This window comes from Liolophura sinensis, chromosome 6 (genome assembly GCF_032854445.1).
Source record: "Liolophura sinensis isolate JHLJ2023 chromosome 6, CUHK_Ljap_v2, whole genome shotgun sequence".
Lineage (NCBI taxonomy): Eukaryota > Metazoa > Mollusca > Polyplacophora > Chitonida > Chitonidae > Liolophura > Liolophura sinensis.
Genome location: NC_088300.1, coordinates 9,407,025 through 9,434,778, shown reverse-complemented (window position 1 = coordinate 9,434,778; position 27,754 = coordinate 9,407,025). Strand labels below are relative to the sequence as shown.

General features: G+C 40.7%; 1 protein-coding gene across 2 annotated transcripts in view; it reads right to left on the bottom strand.

Annotated features, from left to right (window-relative positions):
• Positions 1-7,795: 7,795 nt before the first annotated feature.
• The window catches only part of LOC135467677 (uncharacterized), a 21,059-nt gene continuing 1,100 nt past the window's right edge, over positions 7,796-27,754 (bottom strand). For both annotated transcript variants that reach the window (XM_064745478.1, XM_064745477.1), the window contains exons 2-6: positions 23,273-23,330; positions 22,932-22,962; positions 21,879-22,022; positions 19,554-19,784; positions 7,796-8,055 (exon numbers count right to left, since the gene is read on the bottom strand). In XM_064745478.1, the coding sequence (XP_064601548.1) occupies positions 8,033-8,055; positions 19,554-19,784; positions 21,879-22,022; positions 22,932-22,962; positions 23,273-23,323 (480 nt within the window). In that variant the 5' untranslated portion in view covers positions 23,324-23,330 and the 3' untranslated portion in view covers positions 7,796-8,032. The remainder of the gene's footprint in view (positions 8,056-19,553; positions 19,785-21,878; positions 22,023-22,931; positions 22,963-23,272; positions 23,331-27,754) is intronic.

Genomic DNA, 27,754 nt, shown 5'->3' with positions numbered 1-27,754 from the left:
CGAACGCTCGCCCTGGGATTCATTATTACAACCTTGTGCGTGGGAATCAGCCTTGGTTTTGCTTTGTGTGATCCTTGTATGAATTAAGGACGGTTTGAGCTCCCATTGTAACTATCTCTAACTGAATTTTAAGGTTCATTCCATTCCTTCAGCAACATGTTGAATACTTTAATAATTTTTGTTTATGGTGCATCTATTGTATATATCCCGCTACATGTGTCAACATGTTCCTTTCCAGCACCAACATTTATACTCTCTCTGCATTTATTCCCATGTACCTAACGGAAAATAAGATGGATTTAATTCATTCATTAATGAATACAATCGGATATTAAACCGGATTAGTCCTACAGCCGGTTGGTTATGTGATGTCGAAACGTGTACTAAATCACATCGCTTTATACCCACTTTGTAGTTGACCGTACATGTATAGTTGTCTTTTATGCCATCTATATTGTGTGTTTCCTTTTTTTTTTTTCAGACGCGGCGTTTGCCTTGTTGAGAAAATTTTATCAGTGTAATATTTTACTAGAACGAAGCTGTTGTTGAATCAGTAATTGGGCAGCGAAATCGATCCGTGGGATTTCTGGGCACGTGACTGTGTATATCGATCTCGAGTATCACGTGACCGTAATCAAACCAGCTGATGGACGAAGCTCTGATGAATTACCCGTTAAGTGAACTCGACATCAGCAAACGGTCATCTCACTATAGAAGCCGCCGTGCAGCAGCCAGACCTTGTATTTGTACATATAAGGTATTGCGCTTAGCCGCATAACCATATATGGGCTTATCCATTAGTATGCTGGCGTTGAGTCTCAACAGACTGTTCAAGGTCTCCGCGATCAACTGCTTTGCAGCCGCATATAGCTTGTTTAGGCTTGTTCTTCGTGATAAAGAATACATGTTCTCATTCAGATCTGCAATCCTATAATCCAGCATCGTCTACACGTCTTTGTTTTGTGAAACAAACTTGGTTGTCCAAACCCAGTGTGCCATGAATAATGTACTTCGGTTAGGCACATGTAGAGTACAAAGCAATGCTTTTGTTTTGCATAGATTTGTGTAATCTTTAACCCACTAGACCATTGGATAGAATCGTTACTACAACTATATCCATCCTCTTCGTGAAATATTAAGAGAAACTAAATCGGAGATTTTTGGCAAAAAATCCATATTTGAAAACCAAATGAAATTTTCTGAACCTGGTGCTTACCAAGAATAGCTGAAATTATTACCTTTCAGTAAATACCAGACCCGTGCCTGTACTACATGTATTTATATAGTGTTACAATTATTCTAAAGTTACAATGCTACCTGCTTTTTAAAATTAGGAACTTTTTTACCTTGCATAGACGAGGCTGATTCTGGTAAAAGATAATTATTTGGGCCATTCTAAAACAATAGTATACATTAGATTAGATTTGCACTGGTCGATTTCATGCCAAAAAGCTCTGGTAATGTCTGGCACATTAAAATGGAAAATGAATGCTATGGCAGAGACCTATATGATAATGACGATAGGTCGACATGTAGGTTGGTGAAGAATTGCAGCAAGATTTCCTTTGCTTTTGATTATATGCCACAATAGCTAATGGTAATGCAGGTTAATATAAGGTCCCCATTATAATCAATATACACGTGGAATCAACTGTTACAGTGCCGTAGTGAAGCGGCAGATCTTCACAGCTGTGTTAGGTAGCCTTCAGCAAAGAAAGTTTCCTTTTAAATTTACTACGCTCAGAACATTAATCTGTTATCTAAGTGATGCCAGAATGTATTCTGCTATTGCAACAGAATATTCTCTTGAACATAACACATATTCTTGTAATCAACATCAAGATTATTAAACTGACGGGATGTTATGTTGAATATGACAATATTGTTATAATAACTGAATACATTCTTACATCACTCAGACAACAGACTTTGTTTAAATTATCAGATTAATTTTTGAAGTGTAGTCCCCTATCTGTAAGGAACTATAGGTTTAAGCCTATTCTGTTTGTCTCTTAGTCTGTCCGGCGTCACGGATCAGTTTTCCAAACTTATTTCCACAACGGTTCAGTGTAAATATACAACTCCAACGTGACACATACACCTTACCATGTAGACTTCGAGATCATGTTTCGTCGGGTCGTATTTCTCCAAGTTCGACGAAGTCCATCACCTTCCATCACCAAAGGCTCCAAGTTCGACGAAGTCATGGTCCTTTTTGTTCTGTTATTGGACAAGCAGTTTTGCGGACTTGTTCAAGTGGTTTGTAGTATTGACAGCCCAAGTTCTGAGCCGCTTCGTCTATTTCAGTAAACTTATGATAATTTTTTGATGTTCTGAACTTGATTTATATATCTATTCTATATTATTCTGAAGGGTGTATCCAATAAAGAAAACATGTATTACTATCAGGTTTAGGGTTGGGGTTTCGAATTACCTGAGGCTATATCACGCATTCCACTGTCGTATACTGTGTTTGGTATATGAAGTTTTCGTGCAGTTAGGTGTGATTGTAACTAAACAGTGCAACTAAAGTAAGTTCAACCCCAAAACGTTTGATATGTCCCAGATCACAGTGAAATTTTGCACACACCATCCCAGTAATCCGGCGGACGTGGTATATCAAGGATTGACGTGCAGGTGCAATTGTGCCCTAATGGGCATGCGCAAACTGAAAATCGGTCGATTTTGGAAATTTCACAAAAGGAGTCAACCAGACTTTTCAACGGCAGTTCTTTATTTTATCACAGAATTCCAATCATTTTCACTCGATGACCAGTAATTATCAATATCGTGTGTATCCGCGACGAGATTGTATCGCTTTTCGACAACGCGCTCGCTTTGTGTTGATGAGGCGTGCGATCCGACATTGTGGAATGGTTCACCACTCTTCCTGAAGATGGCGTCTGAAATCGTCACGAGTGGACGCCATCCCAACTCGACGACAGACTGGTTGTTTCAACTGATCCCAAAGATGGTCGATGTGGTTGAGATCCTGAGAACACGCGGGCCACTGGATCCGGTCAATACCCTCAGTTTAAAAGAAGTCATTCACAATCCTTGCACGTTATGGACGCGCATTGTCGTCCATGAAAACAAATTCATCTCCAACGGCGGCTGCGTAGGGCAAAACATGCGGCCTGAGAACTTGAGCAACTTAGCCAACAGCGTTCAAGTTTCCCTCAACAGGAACCAGATCGGTCTTGCCTGTCATACTGATGCCTGCCCAGACCATTACGCTTCCATTACCGAAGGCCCTTGCTGGCTGCACGCATCACTCTGCATGCTGTTCACCCTGCCGACGCCACACACGCCTCCTAGAGTCAACGTGACGGAGACAAACGCGTTTCGTCCGTGAAAAGAAAGTTGCCCCATTGCCGTATAGTCCATCGAACGTGATTTGTCGCCCACTGCAGACGCCCTAATTTATGACGGCGGAGCAACAAGGCTTTCTTCACCAACCGCCTGGGACGTACTCCGACGCCTTTTAGACACCCCCTGATGGTTTGGGCACTCAACCGCCTCGCCCCGACACCAGCATGATGAACCTCTGGTGCTGAAATTCAAAATGGATGTTAAGTGACATGACGAGCAAGTTGAATCCGCGCTAGAGTCGAAAATGGCATTGGTTTTTTTTGTGTGTGACACACTCAGACCCTTATACCTGATGTTCTGTCCTTGACATCTCCTGATGCGAGAAACATCGCTCGCAATTTCGAATGGCGTTTGGTGTCACCCCCATTCCACGTGCATCCTGTTTTACAGGGGTGTTAACCTCTAAAAGGCCAATTGCAATCGCCCTGTCCGTATTGCATAATCGAGGCATGGTAAACAAGTCACAAAACGTGCAACTTTGATTGTCCAAGACTTGTGGACAGTAATGTGGGCGATTCAGGTCCGAGAACCTTTTATTGAGACCTGATGCAGGTCATGTTTAACCGCATGAATTTCTTGTGGTGTGTGTCATGTCCTTCATGCCCACCCGCACGAATATTTCAGGAAAGGTAACACGAATTCTCTGATGAAATCAAAATTTGGCGGTGACAAATCTGGTTGACTGTTGTAAAATTTTCAAAATTGACCGATTTTCAGTTTGCGCATGCCCATTAGCGCACAATTGCACCTGCACGTTATACCTTGATATACCATGTCCGCCGGATTACTGGGATGGTGTGTGCAAAATTTCATTGCAATGTGGTACATCTCAAGGGAGATATCGAACAACGTTTTGGGGGGAACTTAATTTTGTTGCACTGTATATATGCTCATATATGCCAGCAAGGGCTACATTTTACGTGTCGCATCTCTATATGATAACTGAGAAACTATCCAAAATGGGACAGCATCGCAGATTGTGAAACACGACTATAAAAATACGAAGAAAAGCAGTGTTTAATAAGTGCATAAAAAGAAACACACTGACCAATAATTCGTTTCTCGAATGTAATTATTTTTTGACAGTGATACATATACGCTTTATTGGGAAGACGAGCGGTGGCTGCAACTCTGAGACCGGTTACCATTGTGCCACGGGCCTGTACTAATATCAGTAATATACTGAAGTCGAGGAAATGAGGAAATTACATGTGCTGTGACATTTTAGTTCACTTTATCTCTGGAATACCACATAGAGAAATGGACAGGATTGTAAATGTCATCTGACACTTCAGTAACTGTACCACAGATACTCTGTACATGGGATGTATATATACATTTCAGCACGTATTCCATACCCTCGGTATTTCAAGTACGCTGAACATCATCTCTACAACCCATATGTTAGTGTTACGTTGTTTTATTAGCTTGTATGCACGTTTGCCTAGTGGCAGGGCATAATATTTGTGCAGAGGAAACCTATATACATATCGAATTCTTGAACAGATTCACAAAATGTATACGGAAGCACGGATATTGCTGGAAGGGTTAAGAAGTTGATGTGGACGGCTTGTGGAATTGACATTGTCTTATAGTCGAAGTTTGATTTATTGATTAAAGGACAGGCGTCGTTATATAGACTTAGAAACAAAAGGCTAGAGAATTAATTATTTGCTCATTTCCTACTGTGGTTAATGAGAAATGCTCAAAATACCGAGAAAAACGATTCACATGACTCTCTGTATACGATTAATATTATTTAATGACACATCTTTCTGTCTTGTCTCTTGGCACATTCTTATCTTCCCAGTGGATCGCCAGAATATAATACAGTCGCCAAGTTTGCACAAACAGGCGCGTTTTAATGTGCTGCACGCAGGCTGCGAGGTGCTCGGATGGTTATACAAATACCTTTCGTGGTGTCTTGAATTGTCTATACTGGGCTCGATAGCTGTCATTTTGTTGGAAATGGTAAATCGACAGATGAGAACAAATTAAGACTCATCGACAAGCCTGAATTAAGGAAATTATTAATTAGCAGAGCTTCTGCAGTGAGATAATAGGCCGAATTATCGGGTGTTTGTACGCAGAATGTGTTCTAAATGGAAGCATTTTATGTAGGATACTGCCAGAGGTCTCTCCTTTTTTTTTTTTTCATTCAGTCATGTTACACTGATAGATTAGACTTTATGTGTCAAGCTGTGGGCGCCCAGTGAACTTAATACTTACCGTAGTCAAACAGCAAAAAAAAAAAAAAAAAAAAAAATCCCTGTTGATCATTGCGGATTATATTGATTACAGACAGCTATTTCTGTATAAAATATATCTCAGTACTTAAAATGCATTACGCTGTTCGTTTTCCCAGCTCCTTGAGGACAAAAATTTCGAGCAAAAATATTTGTTCACATAATTGACACAAAATTGTTACTGTAGCGCGCTACTTGTATGTAATCTTGGCCTTTAACCATTTTGACTACTTGCAGACCCAGTTATCGTCGAAATGACCTATAGGATATTTATCACATTTCGTCGCGTTTTATCACATTCGCCATGTTGCAGCATACCTGCATGTAGGCCTCCTGTATAATTGTACATTTTTGAGCTCATTCGTCCGTGTTGGTTGTATTAAAGTGTATTGATCTGAGTCGCTAACATCCTGTGATCAATTCCCGTGCACCTGTATTGATAATATACCTGTAGTGAGGAGGCTATGCACTTGGACTGATCCTGATCACCACTGTTGACCACACACCCCTTTAATAGCCACAGTCATCCATACTGATTACGTCCGCTCGAACTGATCACAGCCACATTTTTGGAAACATTGACATGTGATTACTACAACCTTACTGTTACATTTTCAACCTAATCGTAGATAAATACATCCGGGGATCTTCTCTGGCCAATCTGTTACTCTAGTTTTACAGCTGCTTGCGACAACGCGCGTAATCTTCATGTCGTCTTTCGATGATCCAGTCCCTCGTTAAGAGATTGGTCTATGCAGGTTAAAACATAAGTTGGCTTCTCCATGGCTTTCTAATTATGCACGATATGACGTCTCTTGGTGTTCAGCCAGTTCAGGTAGTTTTCAGGTGGTGCTAGGGTGGCGTACATGTAGTTTCCAAGAATTGTTCGAGATGATTCAGCTAGAGTGGGTGGTGTTCAGGAACGGTAGTGATCGGGTGGATTCAGGACGTGTTCCAGTAGTATTCAAGTCGTGTTGGCGGTTAAGTGGCTTTCCCGTGGTGTTCAGGTAGCGCTCTTCTTCTGTTGCTCCGGCGATGTTTAGGCTGTGTTAGATATATTTCAGCGTAGTGTTCTGGCGGTGTTCTCGTCTCGTAGTGTTCGAGTGGGTTCAACTAGTTTTCACGTTACGTTATCTAAACGTTCAGATGGTGTTTGGTTGGGTTCACGTAATGCTTAGCGTTTGCTTAGGTTGCGTTCAGGTGGTGTTCAGGTGATATTCTGGTGGCGTCCAGGTAGTGTTCCAGAGGGTTCAGGTAGAGCTCGTGTGGATTTAAGTGGTGTTCAGGTAGTGTTTTGGTGATGTTCGTTCGCTGCTCGGGTAATGTCTAGGTAATGTTCAAGTAGAATCCGAGAGGATTCAGGTGGTCTTCAAACAGTGAACACTACAATGCATGATGGAAGATGTGAAAAAGTGCAGAGAGAAGGTATTGTTCAAATTTCAATGAGCTTTTCACAGCTGTGTGTTTCTCATTACGGAACAGCCCGGATAGCACAGTTGGTAGAGTGTCCGCTTCGGGATCGGGAGATCCAGGATCAATCCTTGATCGAGTCACACCTAAGACTTTAAAAGAGGAAGTTGTAACTTCCTCGCTTGGCGTTCAGCATGAAGGGGATAGTGCAACGACTGGTGAACTCGTATCAGTATAATGGCTCTGGCGGGGCGCCTTACTTGCCTTCGGTAAGTCGTCTCAGTGAAGCAGCACTAAATAAAAGAGCGATGGAAATCTGTCCTGCAACAAGGAGGCACAGTATAGGTACATGCACCCTAAGGATTCTTTCGTCGTCATATGACTGAAAAATTGTTCAGTATGACGTTAAACCCCAAGCAGTCACTCACTCACTCTCATTACGTGACTACATGCATGTGCTGTACATCTTAAGTCCTTGTAACTGGAGCAAAGATCAACCTGCTTGTGGAACGTTTCTTCTAAGTAAAATACATGTATGTATGAACTCGTATGTGGCATGGTGTCGGACGATCATTTTTTTTAATTTAAATCTGTCTCTCCCTGGAATACGGCTTGGTTTCCGATGCATTTCGTGAGGGTGTCGTACAGACTGTTAACTTCTATCGGAAAACAAATGCGACAATAGAAGCCTTAAACCATAATTGGATTTATCGAATTTACGTCAGTTACACCAGGCAACAAATTAAAGTAACAAAAAGTTTTATTCCGAAGGCAAATATAAATTTAAGACATAGAACAAACACTCCGACTGTCGTGAAATGATAAATGAATAAAATGATCCAAGAAATCTGGACACAATGTGAATCGTTTTTTTGTTCCGACACCACCAATGTGACGTCCTTTTCGTAAAGAGTGGGGCGTTTAAATAACCCCGCCTGTGTCAAGCAATGGTCGAGATCAGAGATGTCATTTTCCTGGCAGAATGGCCTAACAGGAAGTCATGTTCACAACGATGTCATCTCTTGACCTGTGAAAATAAAAGCGACGTTATCGTTTATATTAAAAACCTAGATTAAACGTTAACTGGTGAAATGCCAGCGAATATAAGTACGCCGAAACACGGTGATGAATTCCCTGTAATACATGTACATATTGCCTTTTGTAGAGATGGTATCTATGTCATGCACATGGTCTGGGTATGAAGGCTACATATAATGTCTACGGACTACACGCTTTGTTTGTTGACAACATTTACTGCTTTCAAAACCTATATCTGAAACTTATTTTCCAGCATTTCTGCTAAAACTTGAAGTTTCAGGTGGACAATTTTACACTCCATTTCACGATTGCGTCATTACATACTGGAAGATGATATCCATATATTTTATTTAAAGGGAAAAGATTTAAAGAATTTGTGATATGTAGTTACAAACTGGTATACATGTAGCTTGACATTAAGACACGTACGATTAATCCCGCATCGGTAAGCATTAAGCCCAGCGTACACGGGCAACATTTATTGTCGAAAATGGGATTTTCAGATCTCGGTTTCACATGATCCTGAATATCGGTTACCTGCACACGTGCAACATTTGTTGTCCAGTTTTGAAGATTCCAGCGGCGAAAGACGGTCACATGATACGTTTAACGTCATATGACCCAAAAACGTTGCGTCACAGCTTCCGTTTTGTATGTACTCCATAGACGCCGAGTGGTTGATGTAGGCGACAACGATCTCACCAGATCCAGAATGTTCACGGACGAGCGAAATCTTGTACCCGGTTCATTTGTTTCTGGATTTTTCTTTTGTTTTGTGGCTCAAAGTTAAACAAGCTGACTCTTTGAATCAAGTGTTCCAGACTCAGGATTTCTTCTTGTGGTTACCCGCACAATCTCGTTTTCGACAACAAATGTTGTCCGTGTGAGCTGGGCTTATTGGCTGCACATTAGACGCATTGGATCTCTGCACCATATGGTTAATTACATCACGGGGGTATAAATTGTCTATTTATATACCTCTGTTGGTAACACCAGATCAACGTCTGCTCAACACAATTCCTGCCCAAATGAGTGAGATCTATTGTTGAAATGGCTACAACACAATAATTACCCCTCAACAGCGATATGTACGGACCATGTACTTTGTTAGGAATGTAACATCTGTTTAATAAATGTAGCATTCGCGATGCAGCTGGACAAATAAATTGTCTGGGATGCAAAGTAACAGCTATGTCGCCTAATAATAGACATTTGTATGGTTCGTGTATGGCAGAACCTCCCCTAACGTGCAAACCACGTAACCTTTCAACACACCAATCACGCATGCGGGTGAAGCCTTATATAATCCATGTAATGAGAGTACATTTTGCGTCCATTGATCGATGTATTGTTTAAATGTAAGCCACGAAAATTTGTTTTGTTTTTTTGTCAGCCCAGGGCTTAAATGTACCATCAGTTTCAGCACTACGTAACCGGTATATGTACAAGGTTGTTTCATTCTTCCCAGCTTAGCTTTCAGAAATACAGATTTGTACTCTTCTATTTACTAACCTGGAACTCGGTCATTCCGTGTGCGCTGTCCTCAACACGTCAAAGCTTTATGCTATGATAACATGTTTCCTGTAGTCCTTGAGTAAATCTTACCGGTACTTAATATCACCTAGTTGTTTGTGGATAATTAGGACCATAGCGTGACAATTAACACAGATGTATCTGTTACACTGGTGGCAAGCCAAACTTCTCTATCTGCCATTTTCCATTTGAATTGGTGCGGTCGCTGTGAGTTCAAATCCACCTCATTCTGGCTTCCTCTCCGGCTATACGTGGAAAGGTCTGTCAGCAACCTGCGGATGGTCGTGGGTTTCCCCTGGGCTCTGCCCGGTTTCCACTCACCATAATGCCGACCGCTGTCGTATAACTGAAATATTCTTGAGTACGGCGTAAAACACCAAATAAATAAATAAATAAATAAATTTGAATTGGCTGCACTCGGCATCGTCCGGAAAAAGATGAACAAGTGGAATGATTTGATTGAAACCAATGAGATGTACACCATCTAAAGGACAACTGACAAATTGTTTGAGAGTCTTAACTTTGTGTGTGAGCATTGAACAGAAATGACCTATAATCAATTATACTGTAAAAAAGAGTTTAAATTTTAGGAAGAGCAGCTGAGTCCACCTTAGCAACAGAGTGACGTGATTTGAAAATGGCGGCTTGCGAAGTTCAGATGCTGTCCGCTTGGATGCGTCGGTTACATGTGTGTTAATTGCGGCGTTATGATGTTTATTATTCCCACATAATGGGGAGATATGAATTCAGAATTATTTATGATCACAGGACATCTCTTTTTGTGGTGTACAGCGTTGGTACTTGAAAGACAGCGCAGACCAAGTTCCAGGTTAATGAATGTAACGGTTCAGAGCGGTTAATGTGGACGATAAGCTAGGAACATGACTAACCGATCCCAGAGCTACGCTGAGCCGCACTATTGGTACTGTACATTGCAATCGAATCTAAATACAGCTTGTGTGCGGTCACGTAGCATGTAGTCAAATATAAGCTTGAACATAATCTAGGTATATAGTCAGTCAACCACTTAGTATAAAGCGAAACGTTGTGGTAAATGGAAAACTGAATAAATGTATGGACGGATATGCAATTAGATAAACAAATAAAAATAAACGAACCAACGACGAAAAGGACTTGTGTGAGTGGAAAACACGAATAAAGATATAAAAATAAAACCAAACGAAAAAAGCCTCCAAACAAGAAAAAAAAATGTTGAGCAAAAGCGGAGTTTCCACTTCGAACTCTTTTTATCATTGACAGTAGAAAAAATGTCCAACTGTATCATGTGACCTGTCAAAAATGTTAGGCAACTATGTTTCATCACATTCACTATAACATGGGCGCGCTGTAAGCTCAAGTCCACCTCATGCTGGCTTCCTCTCCGGCCGTACGTGGGAAGGTCTGCCAGCAACCTGCGGATGGTCGTGGGTTTCCTCCGAGCTCTGCCCGGTTTCCTGCCAAAATAATGCTGGCCGCAGTGGTATAAGTGAAATATTCTTGAGTACAGCATTTAAATAAATAAAATAAATATGACGTGGGCGTCTGATAAAAGTGTCATAAAAATAATTTAGAGTGAAGGAATGGTAGAGAAGATTGAGAATCTGAATGTCTGTGAAGTTGAAAAGTTCCTAAAGGAAAGAGGTGTCATTTGTGCCTCTGGAAAAAGATGAGATGAGTAATCAGTAAATTAATGTCAAGAAAGGTTGCCTAACACTATTCACAAGTCACATTACACAGTAGAACTGTTTTTACCTTTGATGAAAAAAGTGTTCCAGCTCGAGAGGGCAGAGGGACGGCAAAGAGCATTAATGAACAAACAGATGAACATAAAACAACAACAGAACGAAATAACCCATGCAGGATTTAACAACAGCATGCGTGAATGGGTTGGCTCGTCCCAATGAAAATCGAAGTCTCTGAAGCAGTGAAAAAACACGATATAAAGTGCAGAAATAAACCAAAAATTATGAAAACCATGTCAATAAAGCAATGACTACCTAAGTTGCTGAATCGATGAATGAGTTTATAAATTTCTCGGCGTATAATTCCCGCACTGAGTGAACTTGATAACCATGGGTGCTTTAAAGCGATTCCATCAGCATACATCAATATACATACAAACGAAGCTGCAGAAATAAGCCCCGGGGTTTATATCTTACTTGATTATTGTGCAGCCTGACGCGAAGAGATATGGAAATGAGGAGTGAAAATATGACCGTGTGTACGTACAGTAAAACTCCTAATTACCGGGCCTTATTACACATGTTCAAACTCTGAGCAACACGGCCATGTGTACTGTAAAAAACTCCCATTTACCGGACATTAACAACCATTACAGATTTGTTCGTACTTTCAGTAACATGGCCGTATATATGTTTCTGTAAATCTCCCAATTACCGGGCCTTATTACAAATGTGTTCATACTCCGAGTAACACGGCCGTGTGTACGTACAGCAAATCTCCTAATTACCGGGCCTTATTACAGATGTGTTTACACTCTGTGTAATATGCATGGATGTGTATATGTTCTGTAAAAGTCCACATTTTCTGGGACTTAACAACCATTCAGATGGGTTCGTACGTACACACTAACTTATCTTTGGCCATAAATATGAGATGCAATTCCATTTTCGCACAACACTTTTCTTCACGACAGAGAAACCTACCCAAATCTGGTCTCTATTCACTTCCAGTATGATACATGAATTTATGAGTAACACAAATGTATTTCCCTCATGGACGAAATGACTGTGAAGCATTTCTCAGAATACTTTTATCTTCATCACATAGATACATTTCTCTATTTTAGTTTCGTTGGACCCTTTGACCTCTAACCTCACTGTTTTTTTTTATCTTATCTAAGACAGGCGGATTTCCCAATAACCCAGGAGCATCTCACCAATGCGGCCAGCTCATGCTGGCTTCCTTTCGCGGTAAAGTCTGTCGGCAACCTGAGGATGGTCGTGCCTTTCCCCGAGCTTTGCCCGTTTTCCTCGCATCATGATGCTGGCCGACGTCGTGTAAATGAAATATTCCGCGCAAAACACCAATCAAATACGTAAGATAAACACGTCAGTGTGAACAATCATCAGATTTAACATCATAGAAAAACGTGGGTAGAACTGCTCTGCCCATGCTATATTCCCAAAGGTGAAGACTCTTTTAGTTCAGCATCTCTAAGAGCATTTGTTGTGTTCAAATATCACTGTTTAATACGCTCTAGACGCCTGCCATGAAGGCCACACAAGAAAATCAGGCACATCTTGCTATCGAGCCGGTCTGAAGGTTAAGGGTTCAACCTCCAGATTTACGTGATCAATGGCCTATTGGCGGATAGATGAGTATTCAGTCATTAATAATGTATGCTCTCTCTATGGTATGTCCGGAGGTACCTTATCAGGGATTATACATTATGCATTCAGGATCCCATATACATTAATAAGGAAGCGTCATAAACATTATACATAAAGATAAACAGAGACCTGCCAGCTGTAGAGAGTGCTGTTACCCAACTCTTAGGTAACGTTTAATCGGAAGGTATCACTTATTCTTGACGACAGATATGAGATGCCCCCAGAATTGCAATGATACCTTGGTAGTTATTCCGTCCATATGCTAATAGACCTCTCCTTGACAGACATGAAACTGTTCCGGAAGAACTTGCCAGTGATGGCTCCTTAGTTATTTTGTCCATATGTCTCCAGTTATTCTTGACGACAGATATAAGATGTTCCCGAGAGAACTTTACAATGTTGCCCTTATAGTTATTTTGTCCGAATGTCTCCACTTATTCTTGACAGATATGAGATGTTCCCGAGAGAACTTTACAATGATGCCCTTATAGTTATTTTGTCCGTATGTCTCCACTTATTCTTGACAGATATGAGATGTTCCCGAGAGAACTTTACAATGTTGCCCTTATAGTTATTTTGTCCCTATTTCTCCACTTATTCTTGACAGATATGAGATGTTCCCGAGAGAACTTTACAATGATGCCCTTATAGTTATTTTGTCCGTATGTTTCCACTTATTCTTGACAGATATGAGATGTTCCCGAGAGAACTATACAATGATGCCCTTATAGTTATTTTGTCCGTATGTCTCCACTTATTCTTGACAGATATGAGATGTTCCCGAGAGAACTTTACAATGATGCCCTTATAGTTATTTTGTCCGTATGTCTCCACTTATTCTTGACAGATATGAGATGTTCCCGAGAGAACTTTACAATGATGCCCTTATAGTTATTTTGTCCGTATGTCTCCACTTATTCTTGACAGATATGAGATGTTCCCTAGAGAACTTTACAATGATGCCCTTATAGTTATTTTGTCCGTATGTCTCCACTTATTCTTGACAGATATGAGATGCTCCCGAGAGAATTTTATAATGATGCCCCACTATCGGTAATTTTTTTTCGTTCATATGCCTCCACTTCTCCTTAGCGACAGATATGAGATACTCCCGAGAGAACCTTACAATGAAGCCCCAATAGTTATTTTGTCCCTATGGCTGTCATTGACAAGATGTGCAAAACGCTGCAACTTATCATGCACATATATGCGCATACATCTCTATTCCCAAAAGATATTTGATTTTATGGATTGACAAACAAGACAACCATAATGCTTCTTCGTATTATGAAGTATTCATGATCAAACTGTCTAGTGGGTAGAGCGCATGTACAATATGATGCAACGAGGACGATTCCTTCTCCTACCTGGCCACATGCAGTCCTCTCGGAAGTTAGGGGGGGGGAGAGATGTGCCATTATCTGAGTACTAGTCAGAATACGTTGGGAGTCATTCATATGTAATATCAAATAATGATTTTTCATTTTGTGCCAAGCCATGTAAAAGATCAATATATGCCTATAACTATGTGATAATAGGGTACTGTACAGGTGGCACCAGGCAGATTGTGTGTAAATCAGAGTAGTGGTCCCCGTCGAATAGTGCATACAGATGCTAATGTGAAGTCACACTTGCCATAGCCTTAGTTCTGGCTCAGACGTCATGCAGATGATTAACAAGAGCACCTGCCTGCTAATCAAGAAATGTGTTGTTACTTTATGGGAAGGGGGAGAGGGAGGGTGGTGTTGCTTGATTATAAAACTACGTTCTATTAATAATTAAGACGACCAACATTTCACCTAATAAACGGATGACATGTATAATGATTTGATCAATGGATGTAAGCATAAATGAATAAATAAGTTTATAAATAAATGAGACGCTGATTAAACAAAAAAGAAGGCAATTCAAGGTATAAGGAATATGCAAAGGATTACTTGTTTGCATGAGGTATAAATGATTTATTTCTTTATTTATTTGATTAGTGTTTTACGCCGTACTCAAGAATATTTCATTTATACGACAGCGACCAGTTTTATGGTCGGAGGAAACCGGGCAGAGCCCACGACCCACGACCATCCACAGGTTGCTGGTAGACCTTCCCACATACGGCCGGAGAGGAAGCCACAGCGACTGCATTGATGAGGGGCTCATTACGCTGCGATAGCGCGGTAACCAACTGAGCCACACAGGCCCCAGGAATAAATGATGTGTGGACAGCTAAAGAAATACTTGTCTGCTGTGTATGAGGTAACTGATGTATGGACAGCTAAATAAATACTTGTCAGCTGTGTATGAGGCAAAAGATGTGTGGTAAGCTGAAGAAATACTTGTCTGCTGTGTATGATGTAGCTGATGTGTGGACAGCTGAAGAAATACTTGTCTGCTGTATCTGAGGTAACTGATGTGTTAACAGCTGAAGAAATACTTGTCTGCTGTATCTGAGGTAACTGATGTGTGAACAGCTGAAGAAACACTTGTCTGCTGTGCATGAGGAAGCTGATGTGTGGACAGCTAAAGAAACACTTGTCTGCTGTGTATGAGGTAAAAGATGTGTGTGGAAAGCTAAAGAAATACTTGTCCGCTGTATCTGAGGTAACTGATGTGTTAACAGCTGAAAGTGTATGATGTGAAGAATGTGTGGACAGCTAAAGAAACACTTGTCAGTTGTGTATGAGGTAACTGATGTGTGAACAGCTGAAGAAATACTTGTCTGCTGTGTATGAGGTAACTGATGTGTGAACAGCTGAAGAAATACTTGTCTACTGTGCATGAGGAAACTGATGTGTGGACAGCTAAAGAAACACTTGTCTGCTGTGTATGAGGTAAAAGATGTGTGTGGAAAGTTAAAGAAATACTTGTCTGCTGTATCTGAGGTAACTGATGTGTCAACAGCTGAAGAAATAATTGTCTGCTGTGCATGAGGTAAAGGGTTTGTGGACAGCTAAAGAAACACTTGTCAGTTGTGTATGAGGTAACTGATGTGTGAACAGCTGAAGAAATACTTGTCTGCTGTGTATGAGGTAACTGATGTGTGGACAGCTGAAGAAATAGTTGTCTGCTGTGTATGAGGTAACTGATGTGTGAACAGCTGAAGAAATACTTATCTTCTGTGTATGAGGTAACTGATGTGTGAACAGCTGAAGAAATACTTGTCTGCTGTGCATGAGGAAGCTGATGTGTGGACAGCTAAAGAAATACTTGTCTGCTGTGTATGAGGTAAAAGATATATGGACAGCTGAAGAAACACGTGTCTGCTCTGTGTATGAGGTAACTGATGTGTGGACAGCTGAAGAAATACTTGTCTGTGGTGTATGAGGTAGCTGATGTGTGGTAAGCTGAAGAAATACTTGTCTGCTGTGTATGAGGTAGCTGATGTGTCAACAGCTGAAGAAATAATTGTCTGCTTAATTGTCTGCTGTACATGAGGTAGCTGACGTGTCAACAGCTGAAGAAATAATTGTCTGCTGTGCATGAGGTAAAGGGTTTGTGGACAGCTGAAGAAATAGTTGTCTGCTGTGTATGAGGTAAAGAATGTGTTGACAGCTAAAGAAACACTTGTCAGCTGTGTATGGGGTAACTGATGTGTGAACAGCTGAAGAAACACTTGTCTGCTGTGCATGAGGAAGCTGATGTGTGGACAGCTGAAGAAATACTTGTCAACTGTGTATGAGGTAACTGATGTGTGGACAGCTGAAGAAACACTTGTCTGCTGTGTATGATGTAGCTGATGTGTGGACAGCTGAAGAAATACTTGTCTGCTGTATCTGAGGTAACTGATGTGTTAACAGCTGAAGAAATACTTGTCTGCTGTGTATGATGTGAAGAATGTGTGGACAGCTAAAGAAACACTTGTCAGTTGTGTATGAGGTAACTGATGTGTGAACAGCTGAAGAAATACTTGTCTGCTGTGTATGAGGTAACTGATGTGTGGACAGCTGAAGAAATAGTTGTCTGCTGTGTATGAGGTAACTGATGTGTGAACAGCTGAAGAAATACTTGTCTTCTGTGTATGAGGTAACTGATGTGTGAACAGCTGAAGAAATACTTGTCTGCTGTGCATGAGGAAGCTGATGTGTGGACAGCTGAAGAAATACTTGTCTGCTGTGTATGAGGTAAAAGATATATGGACAGCTGAAGAAACACGTGTCTGCTCTGTGTATGAGGTAACTGATGTGTGGACAGCTGAAGAAATACTTGTCTGTGGTGTATGAGGTAGCTGATGTGTGGTAAGCTGAAGAAATACTTGTCTGCTGTGTATGAGGTAGCTGATGTGTGGACAGCTGAAGAAATAATTGTCTGCTGTACATGAGGTAGCTGATGTGTCAACAGCTGAAGAAATAATTGTCAACTGTGCATGAGGTAAAGGGTTTGTGGACAGCTGAAGAAATAGTTGTCTGCTGTGTATGAGGTAAAGAATGTGTTGACAGCTAAAGAAACACTTGTCAGCTGTGTATGGGGTAACTGATGTGTGAACAGCTGAAGAAACACTTGTCTGCTGTGCATGGGGAAGCTGATGTGTGGACAGCTGAAGAAATACTTGTCTGCTGTGTATGATGTAGCTGATGTGTGGACAGCTGAAGAAATACTTGTCTGCTGTATCTGAGGTAACTGATGTGTTAACAGCTGAAGAAATACTTGTCTGCTGTATCTGAGGTAACTGATGTGTTAACAGCTGAAGAAATACTTGTCTGCTGTGTATGATGTGAAGAATGTGTGGACAGCTAAAGAAACACTTGTCAGTTGTGTATGAGGTAACTGATGTGTGAACAGCCGAAGAAATACTTGTCTGCTGTGTATGAGGTAACTGATGTGTGGACAGCTGAAGAAATAGTTGTCTGCTGTGTATGAGGTAACTGATGTGTGAACAGCTGAAGAAATGGTTGTCTTCTGTGTATGAGGTAACTGATGTGTGAACAGCTGAAGAAATACTTGTCTGCTATGCATGAAGAAGCTGATGTGTGGACAGCTAAAGAAATACTTGTCTGCTGTGTATGAGGTAAAAGATATATGGACAGCTGAAGAAACACGTGTCTGCTCTGTGTATGAGGTAACTGATGTGTGGACAGCTGAAGAAATACTTGTCTGTGGTGTATGAGGTAGCTGATGTGTGGTAAGCTGAAGAAATACTTGTCTGCTGTGTATGAGGTAGCTGATGTGTGGACAGCTGAAGAAATAATTGTCTGCTGTACATGAGGTAGCTGATGTGTCAACAGCTGAAGAAATAATTGTCTGCTGTGCATGAGGTAAAGGGTTTGTGGACAGCTGAAGAAATAGTTGTCTGCTGTATATGAGGTAAAGAATGTGTTGACAGCTAAAGAAACACTTGTCAGCTGTGTATGGGGTAACTGATGTGTGAACAGCTGAAGAAACACTTGTCTGCTGTGCATGAGGAAGCTGATGTGTGGACAGCTGAAGAAATACTTGTCTGCTGTGTATGATGTAGCTGATGTGTGGACAGCTGAAGAAATACTTGTCTGCTGTATCTGAGGTAACTGATGTGTTAACAGCTGAAGAAATACTTGTCTGCTGTATCTGAGGTAACTGATGTGTTAACACCTGAAGAAATACTTGTCTGCTGTGTATGAGGTAGCTGATGTGTGGACAGCTGAAGAAATACTTGTCTGCTGTGCATGAGGAAGCTGATGTGTGGACAGCTGAAGAAATACTTGTCAACTGTGTATGAGGTAACTGATGTGTGGACAGCTGAAGAAACACTTGTCTGCTCTGTGTATGAGGTAACTGATGTGTGGACAGCTGAAGAAATACTTGTCTGCTGTGTATGAGGTAGCTGATGTGTGGTAAGCTGAAGAAATACTTGTCTGCTGTGCATGAGGTAAAAGATTTGTGGACAGCTGAAGTAATACTTGTCTGCTGTGTATGGGGTAACTGATGTGTGGACAGCTGAAGAAATACTTGTCTGCTGTGTATGAGGTAGCTGATATGTGGTAAGCTGAAGAAATACTTGTCTGCTGTGTATGAGGTAAAAGATATATGGACAGCTGAAGAAACACGTGTCTGCTCTGTGTATGAGGTAAAAGGTTTGTGGACAGCTGAAGAAATATTTGTCTGCTGTGTATGAGGTAAAAGATATGTGGTAAGCTGAAGAAATACTTGTCTGCTGTGCATGAGGTAGCTGATGTGTGGACAGCTGAAGAAATACTTGTCTGCTGTGTATGAGGTAACTGATGTGTGAACAGCTGAAGAAATACTTGTCTGCATGCGGTTAAGAATGTTGGTAGAAATAAGGTGAGTGTAGTTACTAATTAACAAGCAAATAACTGACGTAATAAAGAGTTAAATAGATAAAGAATTATATGAATTGATGAATGAACTAATGGTCACCCAATGGATGGATGGGTAAATGAACAAAATCATGGATGTTTAAAATAAAGCCCTAGAATGGATGGACAAATGAAAGAATCATTGAATAAAGGGGTGGTATGGTTAATTATTATATGAGCGAGTGAATAAAAGAATAACTTTATAGTTAAATGAAGGAATAAATCAAAGGAAAAATCAGCAATATTGGAAGAATACATCGTATAATGCCGTATGTTCAGATAGGTTACCGTGATGTCGAGCATGCAAGTGATCGTACCGTCGTTTTCGTCAGCTTCAACGCTGGACTGGGGTGACAGCAGACCATGCTGAGCCGCCAATCTCTCGCCGGCATGGAATAACGTTCTGCACAAGTCCTCCAGAGTTACCTTCCCTTGATGTCGCTGATTGACCCGTGTCATGGCCCCTAAAAGACCCGAATCCTCGTCGACGCCCCATGGACCCCGAATTGACGCCACCACGAACTCTCCGAAATCTATCATGCCATCCTCTGTACAACAGAAAAATTACATCAAATAGAGGAGAGCAGAGAAAACAGTAAAACATGATTTGCCAGTGCAATAGGTCTGCATCACGTTATACCCATAATCACTAACGAGAAAATGGGGCAACTTGGGGAACTCTGAGCGAAGTGAAACATGATGGATTTATGTTTTAGACCCGCCAATAACTGTTTACCTTACCCCATATTCAACTTGCAGAAAGCATGATCTTTGTGGGCATATATGTAGGGTAAGAATCCCAGCAGACCATGTGGTTCAGCTCATCATACAGCCATACTATACGGACACAGACCCCCATTACAACTTCCGTTTTTCGGTAGGGACGATTGTAGTTCTGTGAATTTTAGGGTATAAAGTCTTTTTTTGCTCCCAGGCGTCCATTTTTGGTGCACAGGTGCATGCTTGGTATTAAAATGCTGGAAACTGTCTAAACTTTGAGGAGGTATGAGCTTTATTGATGAAAGTTTGAAATTCTGGGTGAGAGGACACAAGGTGTGAGGTAGTGATGAGGCTGCGAGTGACGTCCCCTTGGCGTTGCTAGGCACGCCTCCCAGCTGCCGGCATGGAAAGGTCCAGATTTTGACGGTCAACCTATGTCAAGATTTTTATGGCTTCTTTCTCACAGGCTGGGCCAGGTATGCACCAAAGCTTATTAGCCACGGAATGTTTGGGACTGAGCTACAGCGCTAGACGTTAACATTGTCGCTTATGGAAAATTAATGGGGGTCCGAGGCCATACCCATGGCCTGTTAATTTGTGTCCAAATTCGGCTCTCGTTCATCCGGCGGCGCCATGCACGTCACAAATTCGCCACTGCCCCCGGGTTCGATTAAACGTCCTCTGTCCGTAACACAGGTCGCTGTCTAGTGAAATATACTTGAGAACGGTGTAAAACATCAAGCAAGTCAGAAGAACAAATTAAATAAGTTTTCTAGGTATGACTGAGTAGGTGCATGGGGTTAAACGTCGTACTTAACAATTCTTCAGTCATGTGACGATCAAGGAGTCCTTATAGTGCATGTAAAGTACCTCCTTGTTGCAGGACGGATTTCCACCGCGCTCTTATCTAGTGCTGCTTCACTGTGACGAAATACCGAAGGCAAGTAAGCCGCCACACCAGAGCTATTATACTGATACGGGTCAACCAGTCGTTGCACTTCGCCTTAATGCTGAACGCCAACCAAGGAAACTACAGCTTCATCTTTTAAGGTCTTAGGTGTGACTCGATACAAGAATGACCCCGGATCTACCCCCTCCGCAGCGCACGTTCTTCAAATTGATCAGTCGGGGCCGGTTTTTTTCTAAGTGTATGGCGAGATGTTATCAATGATATCAACTCATGTTGGCTTCCTCTAAGGTCGTACGCAGGAGTGTCTGCAAGAGGCCTGCGGATGGTCGTGGGTTTCCCTTGGGCTGTGACCGGTTTCCTCCCACCATAAAACTGGGCGCCGTCTTGGAAGTGAAATATTCTTGCGTACGGCGTACAACATCAATGAAATAAATAAATTATTACCAGTGTATCTGTACCAAAATGGACTTCGTTAGGACGGGTACAATTTACATACATGGCCACTTCTTTACCTATATATACCTAAGGAATTCCGTGTCCTCAATCATGTCAAATATAAACAACACGATCCTACACTGGATTGGTCATATCCGTGTAGCACAGGCAACGTTTCCAATAAAACGCTATGTTTTCTTGTATTAACATATATTTCTTCTATTAACATATATTTCCCTCCTTTTACATCATGCATGCATGTTTAAACAATGATTTACTTTTATATATTTGTGGAATACAGATTGAAAGAACTGTACGGGTATGGGCTATAGGACACGGAAGTTCCTACATCGCAAAAATTACAGTCGTTGGACAATCCCACAAAGCTGACCTCCAAAAAGAGCACATACTTATAGTGATGCAAGGACTTGATTACAAATAGATCAGCGTCACAAAATACGTGGTTAAATATGTGTTCGATGAAAAATTCTGAAACGCGGTGTAAACTACGAATCAAACTATGAGAAAAAAAAACAACACAATGGTTAGCTTGGAGCTCTGAAAACCAAATACTCACTATTTCTGTCGGCATCTTCAAAGAGATCTCTGATTCTGTCTTCAGTCGGGGATTCTCCAAATGACTCCAGTACCTCCTTCATATCTGTATGATTCACCAGGCCATCTCCGTCTTTGTCGAATTTACCATACACTTCCAACAGTTCTGTAACAAAAATGTATTTATGTATGTTTTAAAGGTATTTATTTTCTACACACACGTAGCATACCAACGTTTTCCTCCTTTCATTTTGGACATATACGTGAAACGCCAACGATTCTCTTGAATATAAAATTGATATTTCTTTATCTCATTTCTATTATTACACTCCTCTTATTATAACCTTGTTATTACACGCGCCTTATTATGCCTCTGTTATTACACTTCTTTTATCACTCTTATTTTCGTGAATCGAGATGGCAACAACGTAAGTCTATCAGTGTCTCTGATGGCTTATCTTTCACCTAATCATATTCATTTTATCTAAACTTCACTCAAGCAATTTTCTCTATGTATTTAATTGTCCGTCAGGTTAGTGGTGGAAGAAACCAGGGGCCGAGTCCACAAAACCAGTTTTGACTTCAGTCAGTCAAAAATTGAGATATTATTTTAGAGCTTATCTTTGAGCCCTTTAAATTAAATTTTGACCACCTCTTAAATGTTATCCGAAGATAAATGGGTTAAAATTTCGACTTCCATTAACGAACACTGTGACAATGCTTTAAAATTAAAGTCAGAAATGTCTTTGTGGAATTGGCTCGAAGATTGTAGCGTGAGAAGGATAGCAATAAAGCTACAGACAAATCAGCTTTTGCTGAAGTTGACGACTACAGCTTGTACCAGATCCAGCTCTACAAGAGCCTAATCTTTAGCAGAGAAGGACTCACACAGCTTATTAGACAGTGCTAAGCTCTTCCGTCGGTGTAAAATAAAGACGGGCCTTTATATAACATGATTATATTTCGTTCTTTTGAAAGTTTTTATTTTTACCGAACCTTAAATATCTGTCTGATAACAATACATGTATTCACACTATGAAACGTCACAGACAAGGAATAGGTTACAAGAGTTTACCTTGGATAACGTCATCTGTTAGGTGAGCTTGCTGAAATGTAAAACAGGAGACAAGTTTTAAAGCTCGATGTTTTGGTTTACCATATTCATTGATTTATTTATTTATTTGATTGGTGTTTTACGCCGTACTCAAGAATATTTCGCTTATACGAAGGCGGCCGGCATTATGGTGGGAGGAAACCGGGAAGAGCCCGGGGGAAACCCATGACCATCCGCAGGTTGCCATATTCATTGAATCTTAACGTTTGTAAAGATGACATGACACGTGACTTCCATCATTCAATCGATACAGAGTGACTTCGAATAATATCTGTGTCATTAACACAAAATAATCTACTTACACGTAGTATTTCCTCAATTATATCTTCTTGCTCTCCATTAGATGTCGCCATTATGAACCTGTACAATATAAGGATATTCCTTTACACTTTACGTGTACACATAGAGCCTACACCAGGTTCATCAGGCAGAATATGCACGTAGACGTAACACGTGTAAGGTTATCGTTAAAACAAGGGTAGATTCAATACATTCTTGTAAAAAAGAGGAGAATCAATTGCAAACGATATGTTTAGACTATCCTGAGTCATCGCGTGCCACAGTGTAACAACTGCCGTGCAATACATCTAGCCGGATGCAGAGTTTTTGTCTTGCGTCGTGACGTCAGTCTTTGATTTCCGGGATCAAGAAGGAGCGTATTCTGATAAACTGTTATCTTGTCATTTGTAAACTTACAAAAAAACAAGATGGTTTTACCTTCGAACGGTTAAAAATACCACAGTGTTCAGGAATGCCTTTTGTCATACGTAGGTCTCGTAGTGACACATTCCTGACGAATGCCTGAGCTCAGGCCCTATTTGACGTCATGGCGACCTGTGCAGGCTTTACTATATGTCCTGACAATTTAGCTCTAACCGAACTTATGTGCTTCTGAGTGTCACTTTGTTATTAAGAGTAATATGTTTCAGCCGTTCACAGATCTGAAGAGTTATAGACTAGAGAGCAAACTTCACAATTTCAGTGGAGAATGATGCTACGGCTTAGCACTATACTGTAACGTCAATACCACAGTTTAAATCAAACTACCGCAAATCTGATCTAACCAGTAAACCTTTGTCATCATCCACTTGTGAAGCTTGTCTTGCTAAAGATTAAGTGAATTAATCCATAAAATGTAATGATTATCATGATAATCGCGCTAACCACCAAATACTGTAGTGAGTCAATCGTAAACCCCAGTAAAATACGACTCCCACGTTGTGATCGGGCGTCATTTCAGGTCATGGGTGAAGCATGAGGCATATGAAATACGGTATAGATGTATTAATCCCCACGAACAACAGATTCCACATATTCAAGATTTCCCGATTTCTCACATTACTGTTAGCCTTATAGAGTCCATGCCGTCAATGGCTTACTACTATCATTCAAGAATGTGAAAATTTTTTTTGCATCCCTGTTTTACACTCTGCATACTTCTCTAGTACTTTGGCTCGTCTCCGGCCGTACGTGGGAACGCGTTCCAGCAACCTGCGGATGGTCGTGGGTTTTCACCGGGCTCTGCCCGGTTTCCACCCACCATAATGCTGGCCGCCGTCGTATAAGTGAAATATTCTTGAGTACGGCGTAAAACACCAATCAAATAAATAAATACTCTAGTACTTTGGCAAAGCCTCCACATTTATAGGCCCACACTTAAACAGAACGCCCAAGAGGGCGTAATCATCACAATCATCACCGTTAACAGCACTCAGTCACACTGAATTACAATCGCTATTTTTATGATTTACTACATATAAGTTGTATATTTTCTGAACTAGAGCTCTATGCCTGTATTATATAGTTCATATTTACCATGTGCAAATATCTTTCCACTGTAAATGAATAGAAACTTCGCAGTTTATATCTACATACGTCGAGTCTAGCAGATGCTGGGTTTGTTCACAAGTAAAAATCGATGTTGGCATGTATATGCGTACAAGCTGTTATGGAGAAGTTAACCCTCAATCTAACCGTGTTTACTACGGTGACTCGTATCTGCCATTCTCACACAGTACCTGATAAAAATGTGAATCAGTTTTTCGGATCTGATATATCCCTGAGAAAAAAGTATCATGTTATTATACAAAACTATGCACAGGTTATGTCACTTGAAATTCTGTACACATGCACGTATAGCCATATATCATAAACATGCCTAACTGTGTACATGTAGTTTCTGCCTTGACAAACCCGTGCACAGCTTGACAAAACAGACAGTACTGTTACCGTATACCAATTAAAACCGCAGTGGCAAACTTTGGCTTGTGTCAGAAAGAGAATAATAAGGATCATTTGCATATCTTTGGATTTCAGCTTGTTCATAGATAAGTCTTTCTATGAAATTTTTAATTTCTACTCTGGTCTTTCAAAAGGAGTTGCATGTTTCTACATCTAGGCCTAATCTATTTTCTTGCATTACCTTCATTCATTTGGATTATTAATTTATTTAATTGATAGTTTGTGCCATATGAAAATTAATTGCTACTGTAATCGAATTTACAACAGGAAACCTTGCACATTTTGAGGAAACCAGTCGAGTCTGGAAGAATCTACAACACCTCGACACGTACGTCAATATGTAGCTGAGCCAGCGATAACTGCACGGAATGGTGCATGATAACCTGTTCCGATAACTGCACGGAATGGTGCATGATAACCTGTTCCGATAACTGCACGGAATGGTGCATGATAACCTGTTCCGATAACTGCACGGAATGGTGCATGCTAACCTGTTCCGATAACTGCACGGAATGGTGCATGATAACCTGTTCCGATAACTGCACGGAATGGTGCATGATAACCTGTTCCGATAACTGCACGGAATGGTGCATGATAACCTGTTCCGAATTTAGGACAAAATCATCAGATTATTAGTTTTCACTGGCGCCCATAGTGGCGACTTCTGTTATGAACATTTGTCAGTCCACAGAATTCCTAGAACACATCATTAAAATGTATACTAGTATATAGTGTACTTTTAAATTCCCATAACTGAAACAGTAATTTGAGGGTGGCATTCCAATATGGAAAAAAGATTTTGGTATATCAAAAAAGAAAAACAAAACCAAAGAAAAGTTTTTTATGGTTTGCTTATTGTTGACTTCTGTTAACATCTGTTTCACACTCGATCTATACAGTTATGGCATGAACAGTCCCTCGTACGTGTTGCCTATGGCGGTGCCCTAGTATGAAAGCAACGCATTTGTTTTATTCGGTCGGCAGCTGTTGGCTGTCTGGTCACGCGATGGGAGTATGATACAATTCAATTGTAGGACGAAAATATACGCTTCTGCCGGCCAGGTTTTAGAATTTCATCTTGTCTATACACATGTATACATAGTGCATTCTTCGTTTTTATGTATATATGCACATATATAGGAAAAACAGTGATATGCGCTAGAAAACGTTGATCTATAGAACATTATCGATCTAGATCTACTTCCCACAAACACATCGCGGTCCCTGGTAATATGATAGCACTGTCCCTATAGGTTTGCTAACTTCCATTTGAAATCTGCAGCAGCAACCTAGTATGGTTTACCTGAGTTGTGAAGCTATGGGGCTGGAGACCAAAGTACAGCGCAGATCATGGCCGAGCCTGTGTTTCGGTCTGCACACTATACAGCTTTATTTGTATACTCATATACAACTCATATCAGATGGATGTGTTTGCCATGGATTTACACTTTCGCTTTGTAATTAACGATTGTTTGGCGAAAATCGTGGTTTCACACACTAAGTACGCATGTACTGTACAAAAAACTTGCGAACTTGACACCGTGTTCAATCTCGGGTGTAACAGACTGTTTTCAGCTATTTGTAAAATGAGTCATACTCGCTATGAAAACTGCCTTTCGTCAGACACGTAACGCCACAAGGTCTACACATGGATATGTTGGATATCCATACTTTTAGCCTACAAATAAAGTGCATTTAGAAAACATTTTTTTAATTCATGATGTTAAACTCCATAAGATTTCGACCCTACGACCTAATTACCTCGGGTGACATCATAATTATTCAACAGCTGATGGAATGCTGGAAAATGGGCGTGGATAGTAATTTGTTTTTCAATGGCTGCGCCAACAAACTGTTAGAACCTACTCCATACAGTAACAGCCTACACTACTGTCTCCGCGAATAGGATTTCTTAACAAGCAACTCTAAAAATCATACGGCCGTGATATTCTATACTACAAGAGATAAAATAACATTCAATTCATAAGATTATATTATACCAAAACGTGTAAACAATTTCGAATATGGCAGTGTCAGAGACAGGGTTTGCAGTTTATAGTCGATAGCAGTTTAGGTAACTGGTGTCGCCCTCCGTCAAACAATGAATAATTATGACGTCACCCGATGCAATGAGTTCTTACCGTCGAAACCGAACTTATGCAGTTCAACATGATGAATTAGTAAAAGTGCTCTAACCTCATTTTCTTTGCTAGGGTATTTATTTTTAAGATATCCATGTACAGGGCTTGTGTTTTTTCGTCATTGGCTAAAGGCAATTTTATCAGCGAGTATAACTGATTGTACAGACAGTTGAATATAGGCGAATGGCTAAAAGAAACAGTCTACAGAAACACTATAAAAATAATACAGCACATGTGCATGTAACCAGCACTGTACCCCAGTCAAAGAGGCACAGCCATGTACGGTTAACACTTCCACTGCACGATACAACCACAACGACTCACTAAACATTGCTAGGTCATCTGAAAAATGAGGTTATCTATTCGAGTTAATGAGGAACAACTTCCAGAACTTGACACCCA